General features: G+C 36.6%; 1 protein-coding gene across 4 annotated transcripts in view; it reads left to right on the top strand.

The window, feature by feature from the left end:
- BBS9 (Bardet-Biedl syndrome 9) overlaps nucleotides 1–24,482 on the top strand; it is a 474,925-nt gene that overhangs the window by 156,148 nt on the left and 294,295 nt on the right. For all 4 annotated transcript variants that reach the window (XM_025873123.2, XM_073899047.1, XM_025873126.2 and 1 more), the window contains 2 exons: nucleotides 17,053–17,234; nucleotides 21,574–21,650. In XM_025873123.2, coding sequence (XP_025728908.1) covers nucleotides 17,053–17,234; nucleotides 21,574–21,650 — 259 coding nt within the window. The remainder of the gene's footprint in view (nucleotides 1–17,052; nucleotides 17,235–21,573; nucleotides 21,651–24,482) is intronic.

Consider the following 24,482-nt stretch of genomic DNA (forward strand, 5'->3'; position numbering starts at 1 on the left):
TATCATATTAATGACATCACACAGTATGTAATTTTTAAGTCTCTTATTTTGTTTAGCATAATATTTTTCAACATTCATTTTTGTTGTTGTATGTAACAGTGGTTAATTATTTTTCTTAGAGATTTATTTATTTATTTGAAAGAGTGCATGAGCGGGGGGGAGGAGCAAAGGGAGAGGAGACAGAATCTCCAGCAGACTCCTTGCTGAGAACAGAGCATGACATGGGGCTCGATCCCAGGACCCTGAGATCATGACCTGAGCTGAAATCAAGAGTCCATTGCTTAACTAACTGAGCCACCAGGTGCCCCTATTTTTTATTGCTGGGTAGTGTTCTGTTCAATGACTATCCCGTAATTTGTTTTTTTCCCTTCTCTTGTATAAGCCTTTTTGTGGACATATATTTTATTTATCTTAGATAATTAACTAGGAGTATAAAATTGCTGGGCCAAAGGGTTGGTATGTATTTAACCTTATGAGAAACGGCCAAGCCCTTTGCAAAGTAGTTAAACCATTTTACATCCCATCATGGATGTATGAGAGTTCTGGTTGCTCCATATCATCTCCAACATTTAGTGCTGTCAATCTTTTTAATTTAACATTTTAATATATGTGTGGTAGTACCTAATTGTGATTTCAATTTGCATTTCCCTGATGAGTAATAATGTTGAGCATCTTTTTCTTAGTTTTTTGGCCATTTTTATCCTTTACTCTGAAATGTTTACTCGAGTCTTTTGCCCAGTTAAAAATTTTTTTGATCTTTTTGTCATTTGTTATAGTAGTTCTTTATGTGCAGAGAACACAGGTCTTTTGTCAGAAATTTGTTTTGTGAATATTTTCTCCCAGTTTTTGGGTTGTCTATTCATTTTCTTAATGGTATCTTTTGATGAGAAATTTTGAAGTATGAACAAATCTAATTTATCATTTTTTAAATGATTTTTGCTTTCCATATCCTCAGAAATTATTTGTTTTTAATTTTTAAAGTTGAAATATTGTTGCCATACAGTATCATATTAGTTTCAGATGTACAAGACAGTGATTTGACATTTATATACATTTCCAAATGCTCACCACAATTATTGTAGTTACCATCTGTCACCACACAAAGTCATTATATTGTTGACTATGTTCCCTATGCAGTACTTTACATCCCTGTGACTTATTTATTTTATAACTCTCTATTTGTACCTAAGAAATCTTTGTCTATTCCAGGTTATTAAGATATTGTCTTATGTTTTCCTCAAAAATTTTTATAGGTTTATCCCTTATGTTTAGGTCAATGATCCATCTCAAATTAATTTTTGTATAGAATGTGAAGTTTCTTTTTTTCCATATGGATATCCAGTTGTTCCAACACCATTTGTTAAAAAGACTTTTTTTCCCCCATTGAATGCTTTGGCATCTTTGTTGTAACTCACCTGACTGCATGAATATGGGTTTGTTTTTGGAGTCTTTATTCTGTTCTACAGATCTATTTATCCTCATGCTAATACTATAGTGTCTTGATTACAGTAGATTTATAGTGTGTCCTGACGTCAGTTTATGAAAGCTCTCCATCCCTATTCTTTCTTTAAGATTGTTTTGCCATTCTAGGTTTTTTTTGTATTTCATAGAAATGTGGAAATTGGCTTGTTAGTTTCTTAAAAAAAAAAAAAAAAAGCCTGGGAGTTTTCATTTGGATTGTCTTGCATTTATAGATCATTTTGGTGAGCATCAACTTTTTTTTTAAAGCACTATCGAGTCTTTTAAGGTATATCTTTTTAAAGCTTATTTTTGCTCATGTCACTCACCGGCTCAAAAGCCTTCACTCCTTCCACAATTTCATAGAGTAATGGTTAAGACCTTTAGGTGGCTTTATTCCCAACAGTCTCCTCTTAATTTTATCTACCACATGTTGTATCCAGGCTGCTTGTTCTTTCTCATACATAGTCTGAACTTTTCTCCCTTCATGCTTTTATTCTCTCATGTCCTTCATACTGGATATTTTTCACACCTACTCTCCAAATTTAAAAGATTCAAATATTATAGATGTTTGTTATAATGTCATAAATTAAAAATTAACAGTAAGAAGTTTTTTAATTTATTTTTTTTAAAAGATTTTATTTATTTATTTATTTGAGAGAGAGAGAGAGAGAAACAGCGTGAGAGGGTAGAGGGTCAGAGAGAGAAGCAGCCTGATGTGGGACTTGATCCCAGGATTCCGAGATCATGACCTGAGCCAAAGGTAGTTGCTTAACCAACTGAGCCACCCAGGCACCCAGAAGTTTTTTTTTTAAATTGAGGTATAGTTGATACACAGTGTTGCATTAATTTCAGGTGTACCAGTAAGAAGGTTTTAAAAAATAAATTTTTATGGGATGAATCACTTAAAATTTATACAATTTTTTAATTGGAGCACCAAAAAAGTAAGCAAAATAAAACCCACCAAACAAACAAACAAAAAGTCACAATAAAAGAGAATTTTACTTTTTCTTTTTTAGAGGTCAGGGGCAGAGGGTGAGGGAGAGGGAGAGAAGAGAATCTCAAACGACTCCTCACGCTGAGCGCAGAGCTCAGTGCAGGCAGATCCCAGGACCTCGACATCATGAACTGAGCCATAATCAAGAGTTGGGCACTCAATGAACTGAGTCACCTAGGCGCCTCAAGGACTTTACTTTTATTTTTAAATTTTTTATGTATTTTTAAAAGGTTTATTTATATTAGAGAGAAAGAGCATGTGAGCAGGGGGAGTGGCAGAGGGAGAGGGAGAGAAGCAGACTCCTCACTGAGCGTGGAGCCCAATGGGGATTCGATCCCACAAACCTGAGATCATGACCTGAGCTGAAATCGAGTTGGTCCATTACCTGACTGAGCCACCCAGGTGCCCTAGGACTTTACTTTTTTTTTTCTTTAAATTTTTTATTGTTATGTTAATCACCATACATCACATCATTAGTTTTTGATGTAGTGTTCCATGATTCATTGTTTGTGCATAACACCCAGTGCTCCATGCAGAATGTGCCCTCTTGAATACCCATCACCAGGCTAACCCATCCCCCACCCTTCTCCCCCTAGAATCCTCAGTTTGTTTTTCAGAGTAGGACTTTACTTTTAAACAGAAAGGTGAAGGTAGCTTGAAGGAAGGGTTGAGGAGATAAGAGCAAAATGCACACTGATCTTGAGAACCACGTGAGAAACACTGTCTAGGTCACATATACAAACTGAGCTGTGAAGGACAGTGGAAGAATGATGCATTGTATATGGTCATGTACTCCATTTTCCTGCTGCTACTTGGAGGCTCAAAGCATTCAGGTAGTGGCAGAAATTGAGTATGGACCAACTTCAAGTTCTATTGATAGCATTTCATTGCTTACAAATCACAAAGGGGTAATTCAGGTTTCAGAAACAGTTATTGAAGAATAGGCTACATTCCAGTGTTCAACTTCAGCTTCAATTTCCACCATTAAAATTTCCCTGATCCTCTTGGCTAGAAATGACTTTGTTTCTTATGAATGCTAAAGTACTTTATACGTGTTTTGTGGCACTTATGTCTTCCATGCCATATAATACTTTTATGGGATTGCAATCTTTTTTGAGCTAATTTCTGATTTTATTTTTTCTTTTTCTTTTTTAAAAATGATTTTTAAATTAGATTTATTTTAGAGAGAGAGCGAGTGAGCGAGAGAGAGCACGTGTGCATGTGGGTGGGGGAGGTGCAGAGGGAGAGGGAGAGAGAGTCTTAAGCAGATTGCTTGCTGAGCATGGAGCCCAACATGGGGCTCGATCTCATGACCCTGAGATCACAACTTGAGCTGAAACCAAGAGTCAGACGTTTAACTGACTGTGCCACCCAGGAGCCCCTAATTTTCTGATTTTAATTAATTTGTGTATGTTCTATAGCACTTCAGATGGTATTCTGCATATAATAGGTGTTTGAAAATGCTTGATGAATGAATGAATGAATAAGTGAATGAGTGAAGAGTAAATGAAATGCAGTAGAGAAATGAGAGGTGAATATATAAAAAAGAGAGTAGAACAATATTGTGCACCCTCTGCTTTTGTTTTCTGTTTTAATGTTTGTTTGGTAGAGGCACTAAAGATTCCAAAGCTGGTTTAATCATAAGTATAATTATGATTTGAGGTATTTCCAGTGTGAAAATTATTTCTCTTTTGTTTAAGATATACTTATCTTTGCAAGAAGAGCCACGTCCCTGTTAGATTCTGTATTCATTAATCTACTTTATAACTCAGATAATTTTAACAATTGATAACTCTCATCAAAAGAGATTTTAGTAGCTCCTGATTGGCACAGTTTGTTAAGTGTCTGACTCTTGATTTCGACTCAGGTCATGATCTCAGGGTTGTGAGATTGAGCCCCATGTTGGGCTTCATGCTGAGTGTGGAGCCTGCTAGAGATTCCCTCTCTCCCTCTGTCCCTCCCCCTCAAAAAACATTTTTAATTTTTTTCTAAATGTACAAAGTTGGAAGCTGCTGACAAAAGTAACTTCTAAATGGCTATCAAATGTGCCCTTACTATAGAATTCCAACCAGGTGTGTCAGCTAATTTCATCTCAACAAGAGGAAATACCATAATCATTTCATATTTAATTTTGTAGATTAAAGGCAGATATCATTTACATGACATTTTGTGTAGAATTTGTCTCTTTTCCTTTTTTCTTTTCCATATTTGATTCTTGAATACTTAGGTATTATGCTTAGAAAAATAAATAATATGACCTGTAGGAGGGACAGGTTTGAATTGGAGGGGAGAAATCAAAATCAGGATCTCTCTCTCTTCTTTTTTTTAAAATAAGTTTTCATTTTCAACTAGATCAGAGTTTTTTTATGGGACAAGCACCATGTCTTATTTGCCTTTGTAGCTTCTATTGTATAGAAGATGCTAAATAAACATGTCTTAAATGAGTGATGATGAAATGACTCAAAATATGTTCAAATGACCACATCCAACCTGTTGGGGCTGAGGAAGGGCTGCCCACACTGAGTCAGCCTGCTCTTCCTAAAGGGAAGTACCTTTAAATTGTATGCCCCTTCCTGAGGCAGAGTAAAAATTGGGTACAGTAAATAGTATTTAAGTTTTTAAGATTTCTTTGATATCTATATCTAGTAATAAACACCAGACTTCGACAATTTGATAACTTAAAATATTTCTCTTTTCCATAAAATGCAGGTGGACAAGAGACCGTTAGAGTCAGTGCATGTTCTTTTCATTTGTTTTTAAAACTTCCATTCATTTGTTTTATTGTAACTGTTCATTTTCTATCTTTTGTGAGCTCCATGTCAAATACTTTCAGGTTGCATATTTGATAAAGTGGCCTTGTCAGAAAATAGAGAACTGGATAAAAGTTTTAATTCCACAGATTATTTAACTTTTAAATTGCAAATTCAAATTCAGTCTCTGGGGATAGAAAATGGAATATACATTTTCTTTCTTAAAAAAAAAAGAAAATAGTTTAAAAAAATCTTATAACCGTTAAGACAGGATAAAAATAGCTCATAATCTCACTAACCAGAGATAGTCACCATTCTTTGCATTTGGGTAATTTGTTTTCTAATCTGTATTTTATATACATATATCTTATAAAATTAAAGTAAGTATATATGCAATATTGTGTTTTGCTTTTACACTATGTATGTAGCTATTTTTTCTGAAAGCAGATATTTGTAAAACATGGTTGTTAATGGCTTCTATACTTTCTATTCGAGATACATCATGCTTTTAAAAATATTTCCCCTTTTTATTACCATTTGGGTTGTTTCTAAATTTCCTTAATAACTGTAGAAGTCAATTATTGTGTAAAAAGTAATGAACATTTTTAAGGCTTTTGATAGATATTTCTAAACTGATCACTAATAACATCTTTAACAAATTTATATTTCCATTGAAAGTGTACAAGAGTTTTTATCTCTGTGTAACTTTTTAAAAAATTTTTTTATTGTCATGTTAATCACCATACATTACATCATTCATTCTTGATGTAGTGTTCCATGAGTAATTGTTTGTGCATAACACCCAGTGCTCCACTCAGAACGTGCCCTCCTTAATACCCATCACCAGGCTAACCCATCCCCCCACCCTCCTCCCCTCTAGAACCCTCAGTTTGTTTTTCAGAGTCCATCGTCTCTCATGGCTTGTCTCGCCCTCCGACTTACTCCCCTTCATTCTTCCCCTCCTGCTCTCTTCTTCTTTTTCTTTTTTCTTAACATATGTTGCATTATTTGTTTCAGAAGTACAGATCTGTGATTCAACAGTCTTGCACAATTCACAGACTCAACATAGCACATACCCTACCCAATGTCTAGCACCCAGCCACCCCATCCCTCCCACCCCCACCACTCCAGCAACCCTCAGTTTGTTTCCTGAGGTTAAGAATTCCTCATATCGGTGAGGTCATATGATACATGTCTTTCTCTGATTGACTTATTTCACTCAGCATAACACCCTCCAGTTCCATCCACGTCGTTGCAAATGGCAAGATCTCATTTCTTTTGATGGCTGCATAATATTCCATTGTGCATATATACCACATCTTCTTTATCCCTTCATCTGTCGTTGGACATCTTGGCTCTTTCCACAGTTTGGCTACTGTGGACATTGCTGCTATAAACATTGGGGTGCACGTACCCCTTCGGATCCCTACATTTGTATCTTTGTGGTAAATACACAGTAGTACAATTGCTGCATCGGATGGTAGCTCTATTTCAACTGTTTGAGAAACCTCCATACTGTTTTCCAGAGTGGCTGCACCAGCTTGCATTCCCACCAACAGTGTAGGAGGGTTCCCCTTTCTCCACATCCCTGCCAACATCTGTCGTTTCCTGACTTGTTAATTTTAGCCATTCTGACTGGTGTGAGGTGGTATCTCACTGAGGTTTTGATGTGGATTTCCCTGATGCCGAGAGATGTTGAGCACTTTTTCATGTGTCTGTTGGCCATTCGGATGTCTTCTTTGGAAAAATGTCTGTTCATGTCTTCTGCCCATTTCTTGATTGGATTATTTGTTCTTTGGGTGTTGAGTTTGATAAGTTCTTTATAGATTTTGGATACTAGCCCTTTATCTGATATGTCATTTACAAATATTTTCTCCCATCCTGTCGGTTGTCTTTTGGTTTTGTGGACTGTTTCTTTTGCTGTGCAAAAGCTTTTGATCTTGATGAAATCCCAATAGTTCATTTTTGCCCTGGCTTCCCTTGCCTCTGACGATGTTTCTAGGAAGAAGTTGCTGCAGCTGAGGTCAAAGAGGTTGCTACCTGTGTTCTCCTTTAGGATTTTGATGGACTCCTGTCTCACGTTTAGGTCTTTCAACCATTTGGAGTCTATTTTTGTGTGTGGTGTAAGGAAACAGTCCAGTTTCATTCTTCTGCATGTGGCTGTCCAATTTTCCCAACACCATTTGTGGAAGAGACTGTCTTTTTTCCATTGGACATTCTTTCCTGCTTTGTCAAAGATGAGTTGACCATAGAGTTGAGGGTCCATTTCTGGGCCCTCGATTCGGTTCCATTGATCTATGTGTCTGTTTTTGTGCCAGTACCATACTGTCTTGATGATGACAGCTTTGTAATAGAGCTGGAAGTCCGGAATTGTGATGCCGCCAGCTTTGCTTTTCTTTTGCAATATTCCTCTGGCTATTCGGGGTCTCTTCTGGTTCCATACAAATTTTAGGATTATTTGTTCCATTTCTTTGAAAAAAGTGGTTGGTATTTTGATGGGGATTGCATTGAATGTGTAGATTGCTCTAGGTAGCATTGACATCTTCACAATGTTTGTTCTTCCAATCGATGAGCATGGAACGTTTTTCCATTTCTTTGTGTCTTCTTCAATTTCTTTCATGAGTATTTTATAGTTTTCTGAGTACAGATCCTTTGCCTCTTTGGTTAAATTTATTCCTAGGTATCTTATGGTTTTGGGTGCAATTGTAAATGGGATCGACTCCTTGATTTGTCTCTCTTCTGTCTTGTTGTGGGTGTATAGGAATGCCACTGATTTCTGTGCATTGATTTTATATCCTGCCACTTGACTGAATTCCTGTATGAGTTCTAGCAGTTTTGGGGTGGAGTCTTTTGGGTTTTCCACATACAGTATCATATCATTTGCAAAGAGTGAGAGTTTGACTTCCTCTTTGCCAATTTGGATGCCTTTGGTGTCTTTTTGTTGTCTGATTGCTGTGGCTAGGACTTCTAATACTATGTTGAATAGCAGTGGTGAGAGTGGACATCCCTGCTGCATTCCTGACCTTAGGGGAAAAGCTCTCAGCTTTTCCCCATTGAGAATGATATTCGCTGTAGGTTTTTCGTAGATGGCTTTTATGATGTTGAGGTATGTACCCTCTATCCCTATCCTCTGAAGAGTTTTGATCAAGAAAGGATGCTGTACTTTGTCAAATGCTTTTTCTGCATCTATTGAGAGGATCATATGATTCTTGTTCTTTCTTTGGTTAACGTATTGTATCACGTTGATTGATTTGCGGATGTTGAACCAGCCTTGCAGCCCAGGGATAAATCCCACTTGGTCGTGGTGAATAATCCTTTTAATGTACTGTTGGATCCTATTGGCTAGTATTTTGGTGAGAATTTTTGCATCCATGTTCATCAAGGATATTGGTCTGTAGTTCTCCTTTTTGATGGGGTCTTTGTCTGGTTTTGGGATCAAGGTAATGGTGGCCTCATAAAACGAGTTTGGAAGTTTTCCTTCCATTTCTATTTTTTGGAACAGTTTCAGGAGATTAGGTATTAATTCTTCTTTAAATATCTGATAGAATTCCCCTGGGAAGCCATCTGGCCCTGGGCTTTTGTTTGTTGGGAGATTTTGGATGACTGCTTCCATTTCCTTAGTGGTTATAGGTCTGTTCAGGTTTTCTGTTTCTTCCTGGTTCAATTCTGGTAGTTGACACATCTCTAGGAATGCACCCATTTCTTCCAGGTTATCTAATTTGCTGGCATAGAGTTGCTCATAATATGTTCTTATAATTGTTTGTATTTCTTTGGTGTTGGTTGTGATCTGTCCTCTTTCCTTCATGATTTTGTTGATTTGGGTCCTTTCTCTTTTCTTTTTGATAAGTCTGGCCAGGGGTTTATCAATCTTGTTAATTCTTTCAAAGAACCAGCTCCTAGTTTCGTTGATCTGTTCTACTGTTCTTTTGGTTTGTATTTTATTGATTTCTGCTCTGATCTTTATTATTTCTCTTCTCCTGCTGGGTTTAGGCTTTATTTGCTGTTCTTTCTCCAACTCCTTTAGGTGTAGGGTTAGGTTGTGTATTTGAGACCTTTCTTGTTTCTTGAGAAAGGCTTGTATTGCTATATACTTTCCTCTCAGGACTGCCTTTGCTGTATCCCAAAGATTTTGAAGAGTTGTGTTTTCATTTTCATTGGTTTCCATGAATTTTTTTAATTCTTCTTTAATTTCCTGGTTGACCCATTCATTCCTTAGTGGGATGCTCTTTAGCCTCCATGTATTTGAGTTCTTTCCGACTTTCCTCTTGTGATTGAGTTCTAGTTTCAAAGCATTGTGGTCTGAAAATATGCAGGGAATGATCCCAATCTTTTGGTACCGGTTGAGACCTGATTTGTGACCTAGGATGTGATCAATTCTGGAGAATGTTCCATGGGCACTAGAGAAGAATGTGTATTCCGTTGCTTTGGGATGGAATGTTCTGAATATGTCTGTGAAGTCCATTTGGTCCAGTGTGTCATTTAAAGTCTTTATTTCCTTGTTGACCTTTTGCTTAGATGATCTGTCCATTTCAGTCATGGGGGTGTTAAAATCCCCCACTATTATTGTATTGCTGTCAATGTGTTTCTTCGTTTTTGTTATTAATTGCCTTATATAATTGGCTGCTCCCATGTTAGGGGCATAGATATTTACAATCGTTAGATCTTCTTGTTGGATAGACCCTTTAAGTAGGATATAGTGTCCTTCCTCATCTCTTATTACAGTCTTTGTTTTAAAATCTAATTTGTCTGATATAAGGATTGCCACCCCAGCTTTCTTTTGGTGTCTATTAGCATGGTAAATGATTTTCCACCCCCTCACTTTCAATCTGGAGGTGTCTTTGGGTGTAAAATGAGTCTCTTGCAGATAGGATTTTGATTGGTCTTGTTTTTGAATCCAATCTGATAGCCTGTGTCTTTGATTGGGGCATTTAGCCCATTTACATTCAGGGTAACTATTGAAAGGTATGTATTTAGTGCCACTGTATTGCCTGTAAGGTGACTGTGACTGTATATTTTTCTGTTCATTTCTGATCTATGCTGCGCTTTTAGGCTCTCTCTTTGCTTAGAGGACCCCTTTCAATGTTTCTTGGAGGGCTGGTTTCGTGTTTGGAAATTCCTTTGGTTTTTGTTTGTCCTGGAAGCTTTTTATCTCTCCTTCAATTTTCAATGAGAGCCTAGCTGGATATAGTATTCTTGACTACATATTTTTCTCGTTTAGTGCTCTGAAGATATCATGCCAGCCCTTTCTGGCCTGCCAGGTCTCTGTGGATAGGTCTGTTGCCAATCTAATATTTCTACCATTGTAGGTTACATATCTCTTCTCCGGAGCTGCTTTCAGGATTTTCTCTTTGTCTCTGAGACTCGTAAGTTTTACTATTAGATGTCGGGGTGTTGACCTATTTTTATTGATTTTGAGAGGGGTTCTCTGTGCCTCTTGGATTTTGATGCCTGTGTCTTTCCTCACATTAGGGAAGTTCTCTGCCATTATTTGATCCAATATACCTTCTGCCCCTCTCTCTCTTTCTTCTTCTTCTGGAATCCCTATTATTCTAATGTTGTTTCGTCTTATCATATCGCTTATCTCTCGAATTCTGCCCTCGTGATCCTGTAGTTGTTTCTCTCTCTTTTTCTCAGCCTCTTTATTTTCCATCATTTGGTCTTCTTTATCGCAGATTCTCCCTTCTGCCTCATATTTCCTAGCAGTTAGTGCCCCCATTTTTGGTTGCACCTCATTAATAGCCTTTTTGATTTTGACTTGGTTAGATTTTAGTTCTTTTATTTCTCCAGAAAGGGTTTCTCTAATAACTTCCACACTTTTTTTAAGCCCAGCTAGTATCTTTAAAGTCATGATTCAGAACTCTAGGTCCGACATCGTTCTAATGTCAGTATTGAGTAGGTCCCTGGCTGACAGTACTATCTCTTGTTCCTTTTGTTGAGGTGATTTTTTTCGTCTTGTCATTTTGTCCAGAGGAGAATAGATGAATGAGAGAACAAAATACTAACAGGTTAACAATGTCCCCAGCAAATATACTCTATACAAATCAGAAAAGACCTGAAACCAGGGGAAAAGAAAGGGAAAGAAAGAAAAAAGGAAGAGAAAAGAAAGAAAAAAAAAACACAAAGAAAAAAATAAAAACAAAAACAGAACAATACAAAAAAATGAATATGATCAAATATGATCAGGCTAGTGCATAGATCAGTGCCACACACTAGATTTTGGGCATATTTTGTTCTATTAGAAAAAAGTTCCTCCTAAAATTTTAAAGGAAGAAAGACTTATATATGTACAAAATAAGGGTTGATACAATGAAGGGATGGAAGATGACTGTAAAGATGAAAATTATAAAAGATTTTATAAAGGGAATTGATAGGATAAGAAATTTGAAAAAAGAAAGAAGAAGATTTAAAAAAAAAGGGAGAGAATGTAATCAGGCAGGAGACTAGAACAAAGCCATACACTAATGATTTAGGGTATATTTTGATCTGTTAGAAGAAACTGTATCTCAAAATTTTAAGGAGAGAACAACTTATATATATATGCCAAAAATAAGGGTAACTACTATGAAGGGATAAAATATGACTCTAAAAATGAAAAATAAAAAATGTTTTTTTAAAAAAAAGGGATTGATAAGATGTTGGTTGAAAAAGGGAAAAAGAAAAATTAAAAAAAACAGTTAAAAAATTAACTTTGAAAAACTAATGAATCATGGTAAAAAAAGCCATGAATTCTATGTGCTGTATATTCCTAGCCCTGGAATTCTCTTGTTCTCCTTGATCGGTAAACTTGGTCTTCGCTTGCTGGCTGTTGGTGCTGCTCTTCTGGGGGAGGGGCCTGTTGCCGTGGTTCCCAAATATCTTTGCCGGAGTCAGAATTGCCCCGCCCTTGTTGGTCCGGGCTAAGCAAGCTGCTTGGGTTTGCTCTCAGGTGCTTTTGTTCCCTGCAAGCTCTCCGTAGAGCTTTGGAGGACCAGGGTGAAAATGGTGGCCTCCCAATCTCCACCCGGAGGAGATGAGAACTCGAGGCCCCACTCCTCAGTGCGCCCCCAGAGAAAAGCAGCCACTCCCGTCTCCCTGGTCTCCGGCCGCACTGTGTGCTCACCCGGCCTGTGACCGAGCGTTTCTATGTCTGGCACCCGACCCCGTGTGGAGTCTCCAAACCCAGCAGATCCCTGCGGTGCGCTCCCGCGCCGCTCCTCCTGGGGGAGGAAGGGGAGTCTCCCCGGATCTGCCGCTTGTTGGGTCCTTGCTGGAGGAGTAGTGGCCCGACTGGGCCGTGGATCACAGTTTATGGCCACCCCGAGCTGGGAGCCCGCGCCTCGGCTCCGTCTCTGCAGCCGGCTTCCCCATCCGATTCCTGGGAGTTCTGCAGCACTCAGGCACCCCCGGTCTTTCTGTGACCCTGAGGGTCCTGAGACCACACTGTCCCGCGAGGGTTCCACCCCCCACTTAGCCACTGGAGCGACATCCCTCAGCAGAGCCGACTTCTAAAAGTTCCGATTTTGTGCTCCGCGGCTCTATCACTTGCCAGAAGCGGCCGACGGAGGCCCCCTCCCCCGCCATCTATCCTCCCGAATATTGCCTCAGATTCACTTCTCCACACGTCCTACCTTCCAGTAAGTGGTCGCTTCTCTGTTCAGAGAGTTGTTGCTACTCTCTTCTTCGATCTCCTGTTGAGTTCGTAGGTGTTCAGAATGGTTTGATCCCTATTCAGCTGAATTCCTGAGTCCAGACGATATCCAGGCCCCCTACTCCTCTGCCATCTTGCTCCGCCACCTCCATGTAACTTCTCTAACAGCAGGACTGATTATTAAGTACAATTTTTTCTAGTTTAAAGTATTAAATAATCAAATACAGGTTTTAAAAATATATTTTTCATCTATCTATTGACTTATTTTTAACTGAATTGTACATTTCCTTTTACGTTTTCCTTTTGGGATATAATCTCATTTTCATTGATTTGTGAGGTTTTTTTTTTGGTTTATAAGAGTTCTTTACATATTAGATGAAACATACAAGATAGATATTATAGGTCAAAAACAGTTAAATATTCACAACTTTATATGGTTCAACTTAAATTATGTACTTTATGTTGGTTGCCAATATTTTCCCAGTTTGCCTTTTGTTCTTTTTTATCATGTTTTTTAAAGCATATAACAAGTTTAAAATTTTTTTGTTGTTTAATTTAGTGATCCTTTCCTTTGTAGTTTTCTCCATTGCTTTCTTACAGCTACAGGTCTCTCTATCCCAAGGGCAGATAAATATTTTTGTAGTTTCATATTTTAAAATTTAACTTTTAAAATCCATCTGGAATTTTGTTTGAATGTATTGTTAAGGCAGGGATCTGTTTACTGAGTGATGAAACAATTACTTTCAGATTCCTGAGTAACCTCTGTTGTTTATTTTCATGCTCCATTGCTAAATACACAAAATTATTATGTGTCCTAGGAATATAACATCTTTGACCTTGGTTCTTCATAAAATACATTATTCTAATGCCTTGGGTTAGCTGATGAGCTTCAAGGACCAACAATAATCTGGAGACCTTAATTTTGGCAATGTTAACTCTAAAGATATAAGTAATAGTGTATTCCATACTTGATTTACTTGATGGCTTCTTCTAGCATAAAATTCTATCATCCACGGATGCTTACACATTAACTTAAATGGATAGTATTGTTAAATAAAATGTTATTTAGAAAGATTTAAAAAAAAAACCTTGATTGTGTTTTTCCTTTTTTCTTTATACTTAAATTTGGCTTAGCTTTAGGAATGATAATATGTATTTTAAAATTTGTTCTTTGAATTAAGATACCAAGTGATGACTTATTTATTAATTAGTGTTCTAGGCTTCAATCAAATTGTCTGTCCCATCATAGATGTTTTAGACAGAAATTCCACTCATTTATTTTAGAGTTTTTAGAGCTTATTACAGTGTTCCTGTGGAATAAAATGCGCAATCTTAAATGAATCCAACTGAAGTCTAAATTTCTGTTATTTTATCTAAATTATATGCAATGATTCTGATGCTACTGAAGAAAAAAGTAAATTGCTTTTAGTTTTGTGATTTATTTTTAAGACATTCTGGTGACCTTTGTTAAATTCTTTCGGTGAGGGAAGACTCCTCCCTTTTATATTTGTACAGGTTGAGCACCAGTAATGATTTTTTTTTAAGAGTCTGAAGAAATACATGTATACGCTACTGTTTAAACTCTATCTTAAACTTAATAGGTTTCAATACATTTTTAGATAAATCTCGTGTCTGAATTGTTGCCATTTGCTGTCTAAAACAGTGGAACAAAACTGATTCAATAATAAGTTATCCAATTCATAGACCAAATGAATTTGAATGCTGAGGGATACTTGTATTGGGTCATACTAGGTTTCATATATTATGGACCACTCAAAGGGTAAAGATAAAATGGAAATACTCTTTTGAATTAAAAAAAAAACAACAACTGATGATCTCCACATTCTCTGACAAGCCAGCCAAAGATCTTGTCTTTAGTGTTCTAGAGTTTCCTGAGGACTCATTAAGTTTCCAGACCTTAGTGGGGTTGGGTGGAATGGGGAACAGACCACAGTCACAACTCAGAAGGGACAGAGGGTTTGCCCTGTTGAAAAGGCCTTGTCAGAGCTGGAAATTAGGATTTCCATGGCATGGCCACTAGGTGGCTTCAGCTGACTGCTTAGAAATGGTAAAGCCCAGAGGTACTGTGGGGTTGCTTTTCACACTTTATTTTAAGAAAATAATTTTATTTTGGGAGTATTTATTTCCTGAGCTAGATTAACAGAACCAATTTATAAAACTTAAAGACCTTAGAGGATCATCGAGCCTCACTTTCTCATTTTAGAGATAACATTTAGGAAGACTTCTCTAAATTGACTGCTATATGGGGCAGAGTCAGAGTTAGAACCCAGAGTCTCTGACTCCTAGTCTAGTTTTTTAGCAGTTGAGTTAGTGATATCAATTTATTTTTTGTTTCTCTGAAGTCATACCAGAGGGTTATGTGGCACTGACCGTGCCTAAGTAAGTCCTAGAGAAAGTATGTATAGGAATGTTGTGTCCAGAGGGGAGGTGGGTAAAATAGGTGATGGGGATTAAGGAGTGCACCTGCTGAGATGAGCACTGGGGTGTTGTATGGAAGTGTTGAATCACTAGAGTGTACACCTGAAAGTAATATTACACTATATGTTAATTAACTGGAATTTAAATAAAAATTTTTTAAAAAGTTAGTTCTATGCATCAAGAACCTGAAGAAATAGAGGTAAAAATTCAAGTACTTCTTGACTTCTGAGTCAAATGTAAGGACTGGATATACATACATATATAAAAAAAAAAGGAATTTTTTGTTGAAGGCAGGTGGTAAAGTGGATGCTGGTGGCCACCCTATAGGAGAGATTGAACAATGTTAGTATCTACTCTCATCCAAGTTAAGCTTTTCGATTAATGAGCTGACCACTTGCCATGACCCTATGTTGGGGAGTTTTAAAATTTCTTACTCATTCTGAATAAGGCCTAGACTCTTATATACCTTATATATATTTTTTTTTTCAGATGAATAGCAGTATTTTTTTCAAGTTGTTTTTTCTCTCAAATTTTCTATAAGTTTTGATTAATATTTAACCTTTAGAATGAGGCTAGAAACCTTTTTTTTAAAATCAAAGGCCGCTAGAAAATATAACAAATGAAAATCAAACAAATTCATTATGCATCAGCTCAAAATGACTTATGACAATGTTGACTTATTTTTTCTTCTGAGTAAGCAAAGGAGGAAGCAAATAGTGTTCCTTTCAGCTTTTTATAGCATGATCAGGAAAATTTACAACCTTTAAAAATGATATGCTAAGTTTATCTATAATTTATATATTAGGTCCAGATTCTAGAGTAAAAAAACAAAGTTAAAGGAGCCTAAGAGAGAAGGAAGAGTGAAAGGATGGGAGGAAGAGGGATGGAGCGAGAGCTACAAAATGAGGAAATGGGATACTTCTCCCTCCCTCTCTGAGTGAAGAGCAACTGTGACTGCTCTAGTAGGAGGGTGTGTGAAGGAAGTCATGGTGGGGGGCCCTGGGGGAAAGAGCGCAAACACAAGTCCCCAGGGTGGAGAATGAAAAGGAAAAGAGCAGGGATTTCATTTCTCTTCAAGGTCTTGCAGGGCTTACTTCGCTAATATTTTTCACCATTGCCCATATTGTCCTGTCTTTGTTCCTGTGCCTCAGCCATGATCTTCAGCCAGCCCGAGGCTCACTCTTGATCCATGGTAGCTTCACAAGTGTTCACATGCCTATTAAGAATCTACCAAGTGGGGGCGCCTGGCTGGCTCAGTTGGTTAAGTGACTGCTCAGGTCATGATCCTGGAGTCGCAGGATTGAGTCCCGCATGGGGCTCCCTGCTCAGCAGTGAGTCTGCTTCTCCCTCTGACCTTCCCCCCTCTCATGCTCTCTGTATCTCATTCTCTCTCTCAAATAAATAAATAAAATCTTAAAAAAACCAACAAACAAACAGAATCTACCAAGCAGGAGCTGGAGCGAGGATTAAATGATACAGTACTTGAAAAGCTTTTGGAGCATGATTTATCATGTAGTTAGGTCCCCCAAAGTGACAGCTATTATAATAATTGTTAAGGTTTTTTTCCCCCCGTGTAATGAATCCTAACATTGGGAGTGTTTATATAAATAAAAATCATGTTTGAAATATTTGAATTGAGTCCTTGATGTAAAACTTTAGAAATAATTATATGGCCATTTTCTTAATGGCATGTTGAAACTAAATTGAATAAAAATATTGTTGGTCAAGTCTAAATCCACCAAAAATTTGAATTATGTCTCATTTTCTCTTTCTTATTGTAGTGATTTAAAAGGAGTGATAGTCACTCTGAGTGATGATGGTCACTTGCAGTGTTCATACCTGGGGACAGACCCTTCTTTGTTCCAAGCTCCAAAGGTTGAGTCTAGAGAACTACACTATGATGAACTTGATATAGAATTGAAAGAACTTCAGAAAATCATCAAAGATGTTAATAAATCACAAGGTATCTTATTTGCAAGTTTTAGTATTTGATTTTAGTGTTCATTATAAAATTGGTATTATTTTGTATGTAGATAATATTTTGAATGTATTAGTTAATTTTCTCCTCCAGGCTTAATTAAAATCATATTTGTAAAAACAGTGTTGCTCTCTAATTTGTTTTTATAGCTTATTGCTTTTGTTAGTGTGTTTCAGGGACAGAGCTACCTAATTTTTTTTCTTTAAACTCTAAGAAAGGAACAAGACACTTCTTTGCTTAGTGGTTTCAGGACTTGAGAAGAGCATTAAACTTTAGAGTGATCATTTGTTAACTTCTAATATCCCTGAAAACATTTTAAGTTGCTTCTTTTAAAAGAAACTAAAGCAGTACATGAGTTACCACTTTGTTACTAAATATGTGGTCTTTTGCAGTTCAATGATATTATTTAGGTATGCAGTTAATTAGCCATCCAAATGTAGTGTAGCCTGCAGTATGTTGATTTCTAATGACTCAGAGGCTGATGATATTTTCAGTTTCTGAGTTTTGAGCAACTCAGTGTTATCTTTATTTGGGATTCACAGGGGTATAATTTTATTGTAAATTAAAAGGAGAAACAAAACACTAATCCTGCAGTTTGAATTGGACATGTGAAAAACATTATTTTAAGTTTTCTTCTCAGAGTCAGGTAAAAGTATTTTTTTAATGAGAAAAAATATGGACTATTTTCACATAAGAGAAATGTTAAAACAAGTAGGAATAATAAAAGAAGCAGAGCATCAAAAGCCAACCAAAACACCAGAGCCAATCTTAATCCTGATCCAGTCACTTTACTAGATTTATATATTTTTGAGTCTCCATTACCAAGACAGATTCAGAGGAATTTAGATAATATATTTTAAAAATATGATTATTAAAGTAAAATTATTATGCCTTGGCTTCACACATTCTCCTAGAAAGTTTTGAAAGTAAACCAGTGAAATTTAGGTCTTTTAAGTACCTCCAATTACAGAAAACCTACTTGTTGTCAGCAACCCCCTCTCAAATGGAGAATTGTTAAAATTGGATGTGTCACATTGCAATATACACATTCCCCCCCTTTTTGATACTAGTGTTTTGGGGATTAATGGAATTATGAGTCTCTTTATGTCATTTAAAAATATAATTGGAGAAGAGTGGCATATATATGAAACATGAAATTTCCAGAGTTCATTAAATAAATTTAATGTTGCTTTTCAGTTTAGATCTTGTGTCTTGAGATTTTGCCCTTTCCATAAACAATGTGCTAGTGATATTTTGATTAACACTCAACTGTGTAAAAGATTTCTCAGAAAAATCCCTTACAGCTAAAAGTTTTTTTTGCTGGCCATAGTGATGCCCTTGAGTGAGAAGGGTTGGGCTCTTTTAAAGTTGTCATTACCTTGATCCTTTTGTATATTTTGAAATAACTGCTAATTAAGGTAGGGATGTGCCCACAGACATGGGTGCAAAGTTCATTATTTATATAACCTCAAATTTTAGTTAATATTTGAAGTTCCCTGACACTTCTTTGCCATCATCATTTGGTTTTAGTCCTAAAAAAACAAACAAACAAAAACCTCCCACACACATATACACACACACACAACCAAAAAAAAAAAAAAACCCAAAGAGAAACTTGTAAGAAAGAAATTTTAAAATATTTTATTTCTAGATATTGAAAAAACTTAGTATTCTGTACCCTTATAAAACTGTGGTATATTTGTTTATTAAATACCTGTAATTATATAAAAGCACTAAATCATTTCATTATAGAAGATTATGAGAAGTTAAAACTCTGAACTTTTTGATGACCTCATTATTCATTTAAATGCCACTTATTTTAGTATAGTGACTTTCATTCACAAAAATAAGTTCACAGTCTTGTGGATTATTTTTGGTACTTAGAGCTTTTTTATTTCTTCAAAGCAGAGTTTCAGCAAAATTTAAAGCCAATTTAAAGAGTACATTTTGTTGTACACCTGGTGTATATTATCTACTGTAATAAAAGTGTTTTTGAAGCTGATTTTATGTGTGTAACTTATATGAGGAATGTATGTTGTAAGCATGAAATTATAGTAATAATTTCTGTATGGCTCATGGGTTTTGAAGCTTTTCATATTCAGCTCATTAGTGTGAATCCTGCCTAGCATTTCTGTTACCAGTAGTCAACCACATCTGTTGGTAGGCACTTTCAAAGGCAGAATTTCCTTATAATTAAGCCAGTTGATCATGTTCTTTACCTCGGGTGTGAAGGAATGAGTATGATATTGAGATAGCCTCCCACACAATTGTGTCTTCAGGAAGGGAAAGAGAACAGTAAGAAAGGGGCATATAAATGAAACTCTGTACCCTATTGAAAATATGTCTAGGATAACTAAGTTGCCTTTACCATTGAGTACTAGAAGCATTTGTACTTGGTGACCTTGTTAGAAGATGTGTTGTTTAGGTCCAAGTCTGTCTGCACATAACACAATACCCAAATAAGGTGGCTTAAACAAGGCAGAGGTTTATTTCTTTCCCATGGAAAAGAAGTCCAGCAATGGGCAGACCAGCGTTGGTCTGGCGGTTCCACTGTCGTCAGGGACTCCAATTCTTTCTCTCCCAGGGTCATCCGTTGGTCCAGGATGGCTTCTGGAACTCCTGCCCTCACATCTGCAGCTGAGTCAGCCCCCTTAAGGATCTTTGCTGGAAGCCACACCCTGAGCAGCTTCTACTCACATCTCACTGGCCACTCCAAGCTTACAAGAGGCTGGGAAAATTCGTGTTTTAGCCGAGCACTTTGTTGCTCAGAATAAAATTGAGCTTCTTTTAGTAAAGAACTGAAGAATGGTTTTTGGGTAGGCAAGGAGCAGGCTTTCGTATTGTCACTAAGTTATGGAAATTCCTACATCCAATATTGCAGTACACCAGGTGGGAATGCCTGATGGCAATTGTAGGTAGTTCTTCTCTTTGTGAGACAGCTGATTCCTGTGGCATCATCCAAGAACTTTCCATGTTTTCAGTCAGCTATCCTTGGTGTGTGAGGGATGTTTCCTCTCAAGGTCACAGGGTAATTTCAGCAGTTCCAGGTATTATGTGCAAATATGATTTCCAGGGAAGAAGAGAAACATTTCTCCTAAGTCTCCCTTTTTATTATGGGGAAATAGCTTTCCCAGAAGCATGCGCCCCCCACTCCCAACTCCCTTCACCTCACGTCTGCCAGGATTAAGCCCCAGTGCTCATGCCTAAAGCAACAAATGGTCGGGGGAATGAAATCACCATGATTGGATCTGACCAATCCAAGGACTTTGAGATGAAGGCGAATGCCTCAGTAGAATTACAGCTCTGCCACAAAGGAGGAGGAGGAGGGGAAAGTGGTTGTTAGGTGGGCAGCCAATAGTCTGTTATTCATATATATATATGTGTATATGAATGCACACACATATATACACATGTATTTTTGCGTATATATTATTTAGGTTTCTTGTTCATTTAGGATCTGTGTCACTTGTTCATATCTCAGTATGCACTATAAACATTTTTGAATAGTGAAATTTTAAGTTGTGAAAATAACACGAATGTGATGAAAATAATTCTAAGAGTACTAAAAGGGTAAAACCCCCAGATCCTAGTTCCTCTAGATTATTTAAAGGTAACCTTTATCAAGAGTGCTTGTGTATTCTTTAAAAAAAATTCATGTTTATTTCTTTTTACACAAATATGTGCATATTAGATGCATTGTACAACGTCTTGCTTTTTTTTTTTATTAATAGGCACGTCCTGGAGTTCTTTTCATAATAGTGTATAAAGTTAGCACTCTTATTTATAGCTTTGGTCTATGGATCATTGCATAGTGTAGATATACCATAATCTAGTCAAGCATTTCCCTATTAATAGAAACATAGGGATTTAGGTTGTTTTTGTTTTTGTTTTTAATAACTACCAGCAGCAGAGAGGCTCCTTGGGTGTGTCTGTGAGTATTGGATAAATGCTAAGGAGTAGAATTGTTAAATCGTAGGAATGTATATTTTACATTTTGATAGTTCTGACCAACTTACCTTCAAAAAGTTATAGTTTGGGCTCCTACCTATAGTGTTAAGGAGAGAGCATTGAAGTTCCCAACACTCTTCAGTCACTGGGACACATCTTAGATAATATCTTTGGAGAAAGACAGTTTTTCTTTAAAATTTTGTAGAGGGGGAAGAATGATCAGATTTCTAATTCTGTAATGCATTAGTTTTTTTCAACTTGTGAGTATGTTTATGGGGTTGTTTTTTGATATATGGTATAGAAAAACCTTTTTAAAAAAACTGTATGCAGCAGGTTTACCTTATGATTAAATATTGTTTTTCTTTTTAAATTACAGGTGTTTGGCCCATGACGGAGAGAGAAGATGATTTGAAAGTTTCTGCCATGGTTTCTCCTAACTTTGATTCAGTGTCTGTAGGTATATTCGCAGACTTTAAAAGGGTTTAGGATAGTGGTGGACTCTGCTGATTTGGGATCAATATGTATTGGTTTAAATTTTTGGTCCCCATATAGAAACTTTAGGGAGGATAACAACTTTTAGTCTTTATTACTTTCTAGAAAAAACATTTCCAATCTCTTAGGAGTTCCTTAGGTAGGATTTTGGTCTAAAAAAAGGAGAGGATGGGGCAACAGTAGAAGATTCATTATTCTGAATCTACTTAAAAAAAAAAAACACAAAACTTTTTCAGTACCAGAATATTGAGATAATCATAATCCAGGTGAATAATACCCTACAAGATTTTTGTTGAAGGTTCAATGAGATAGTGTTGTGGGGTTGGGGGAGATGGGGGTGGGGAGGGAGGTGTCTGTGTGTGTTATTTAACAATAAACAGTTGGGCAGTTGGGCCAAGAATTATTTTTTCCTGCTGTTTCTGTCTGTGTGACCCAGGGCAGAGTATTTTATTTTCTTAGTCTCAATTTTTCTCATCTGTAAAATGGGAATAATAATAGAATCTACTTTGTTGAATTGTTATGATAACAATATCAGCATCATCATCATCAAATTACATTTTAGTTCTTTTAGCATTATCATCACCACTACCACCACCACCACCACCACCACCATACCCTGCATTCCACTGCTTGTCTCGTCCACTGCTGTATCTTTAGTGTCTGTCACATAATGAGTGCTCAGTATTTTTGCTTCATAAAGGAGTGGAGATGAGAAACAGGAAGGATGAAAGAGGGACTGTCCTTGGTCATGTTGCCCCATTTCCTTGTTTAGTTTTCTGTAAGCACTTGTTAGATTATAATTGGTTATGTCTCACTGCCTGCAGTTTGGGCAAAAATCTATTAAGTTTATCTGTGTCTGAATCAGAAGTTGATCAGTTTTGGCAAGTGATCAAATTCACTGGTTTTTACTATATTTGGAGTTCATGTCATGTAATTTTACCTAGGAAATGACTTCGATATTTAGGTATCAGAGCATAATATAATAAGTACTTGTCCTAAGTTTTCAAAGATTAATCTTGGAATAAAGAGCCAACCCAAGCTGTGATAAAAATCACGTTAACATTGCCATAATATAGTAAGTTGGGCATACTTAAAAAAAAACTACTATATATGAAAGAAACATTCACTCAGCTGGGTCACATAGTAGAGGCACTGTTTAAAACGTTGGCCATTCAGCACACACCATTTCTCACTCTACCTGAAGGGTGTAGTCTGAGTGGAACATTTTTGCTTAGTTAGCTGACAAACGTACACACATTTTCTTGCCTTGGAAATGATTCTTATTTTCCTTTGGGCAACTTATATAATTTTTTCTAGGTTCTCTTAAACATAAGCTGTTTGGAAGGAGGGATTCCCTTTCTGTTCTTTAGCAACTTTTGATCTTTGTAGGAAAAGGCCTTGTGTAATAGCACTATATTGTAATGTATATTTCCCTATTGGTAACTCAGAGTGCTGTTTCCTCTTAACTAGGTGTCTCTTTCCAGCTTCATTTTCCCTGTCTTACTATTTTTTCCTTCTTAAGATATTCCTGAGAGTATCATATTCATCCCATTAGAACACACTAACCCAACGATTTATATGGCTATGGTGCCATGGTGTCTTTGTGTAGCTATTTCTCTCTGGCTATAATTTTATCTTCCCAAAGGACTGCTGTCCTTGAAGCACCTAGGTATTTAAACATGGATTGAAAATAGCAGGAAACAGGAGATGTTGGTTTCTCTTCTAGATCTGTGGACAGGTAAATGTAAAACATTTCCTGGATTTTAGGTTCTACTAGAGCAAAAAGCCTAGTTTAGTATTTTATTTTGTCATTATTATGAAAGCACACATCTAAAAAATAATATAATTTATATTAGAGTGAGGTCTTTTATAGATGAGACAAGCATTGCTGTCCTATCTTCTGGACTGAGGTGGATCAGAGTTCATATATCGTTTACTATGGAGTTGTATAGAATAGAATATGAATCTCCCAACTCTTACTTATGGTGATATCCAGTATATTATAGCCATCCCTGTTGCTTAGACGTGGCTTAGTTTTTCTTAGTAAAAAAAACTCAAATAAGTTAACTAAAAGCACAATGGATCTATTCATTGGTTGGATTAATGATTTTATGATCTTAACTGTTCCCTAATAATGGGTATTATGGAAGATTATGTTACCCCTTGGTCTTATTCTGTCATAGAGTGAGCATTTTTTCCTCTCAATCTATCACTCTAATAAGTAAATTATAAATTATAAGGAAATGTTTGCTGTATTATATTATGCTCTGAATTCTTTAAGGGGTAGGATCAAGTAACCCAGGCTGATGTTCAAAGAGTGACCTAGTTTATGATATGAGCTAGTGAAAAAATACACTTCTACTTTTATTTTCTAGGTGTAAGGCCACTCAAGCTTTGTATCATTAGTTACGTGTCTTAGATACATATTATTAATCAGAATACCTTTGGCAAGTTGAAAATATAAGGACCTTAAAGGATAGCATAATGCTTATCTGAGAAGTACAAGGAGACGTTCTTCAGTATAATATAAAGAACAAGTTAATAGAATTAATTAGTTTCAATATTTTTAAAAAATTCATTTATTTATTTATTTTTTAAGATTTTATTTATTTATTCATGAGAGACGGAGAGAGAGAGAGAGAGAGAGAGAGAGAGATTGGCAGAAGGAGAAGCAGGCTCCCAAGGAGCAGGGAGCCCGATGTGGGACTCGATCCCAGGACCCTGGGATCATGACCTGAGCTGAAGGCAGAAGCTTAACCATCTGAGCCACCCAGGCGCCCCAAAATTTTGTTA

This window comes from Callorhinus ursinus, unplaced genomic scaffold (assembly GCF_003265705.2).
Source record: "Callorhinus ursinus isolate GAN/ISIS: 27379988/994484 unplaced genomic scaffold, GSC_fseal_2.0 scaffold12, whole genome shotgun sequence".
Classification (NCBI taxonomy): domain Eukaryota; kingdom Metazoa; phylum Chordata; class Mammalia; order Carnivora; family Otariidae; genus Callorhinus; species Callorhinus ursinus.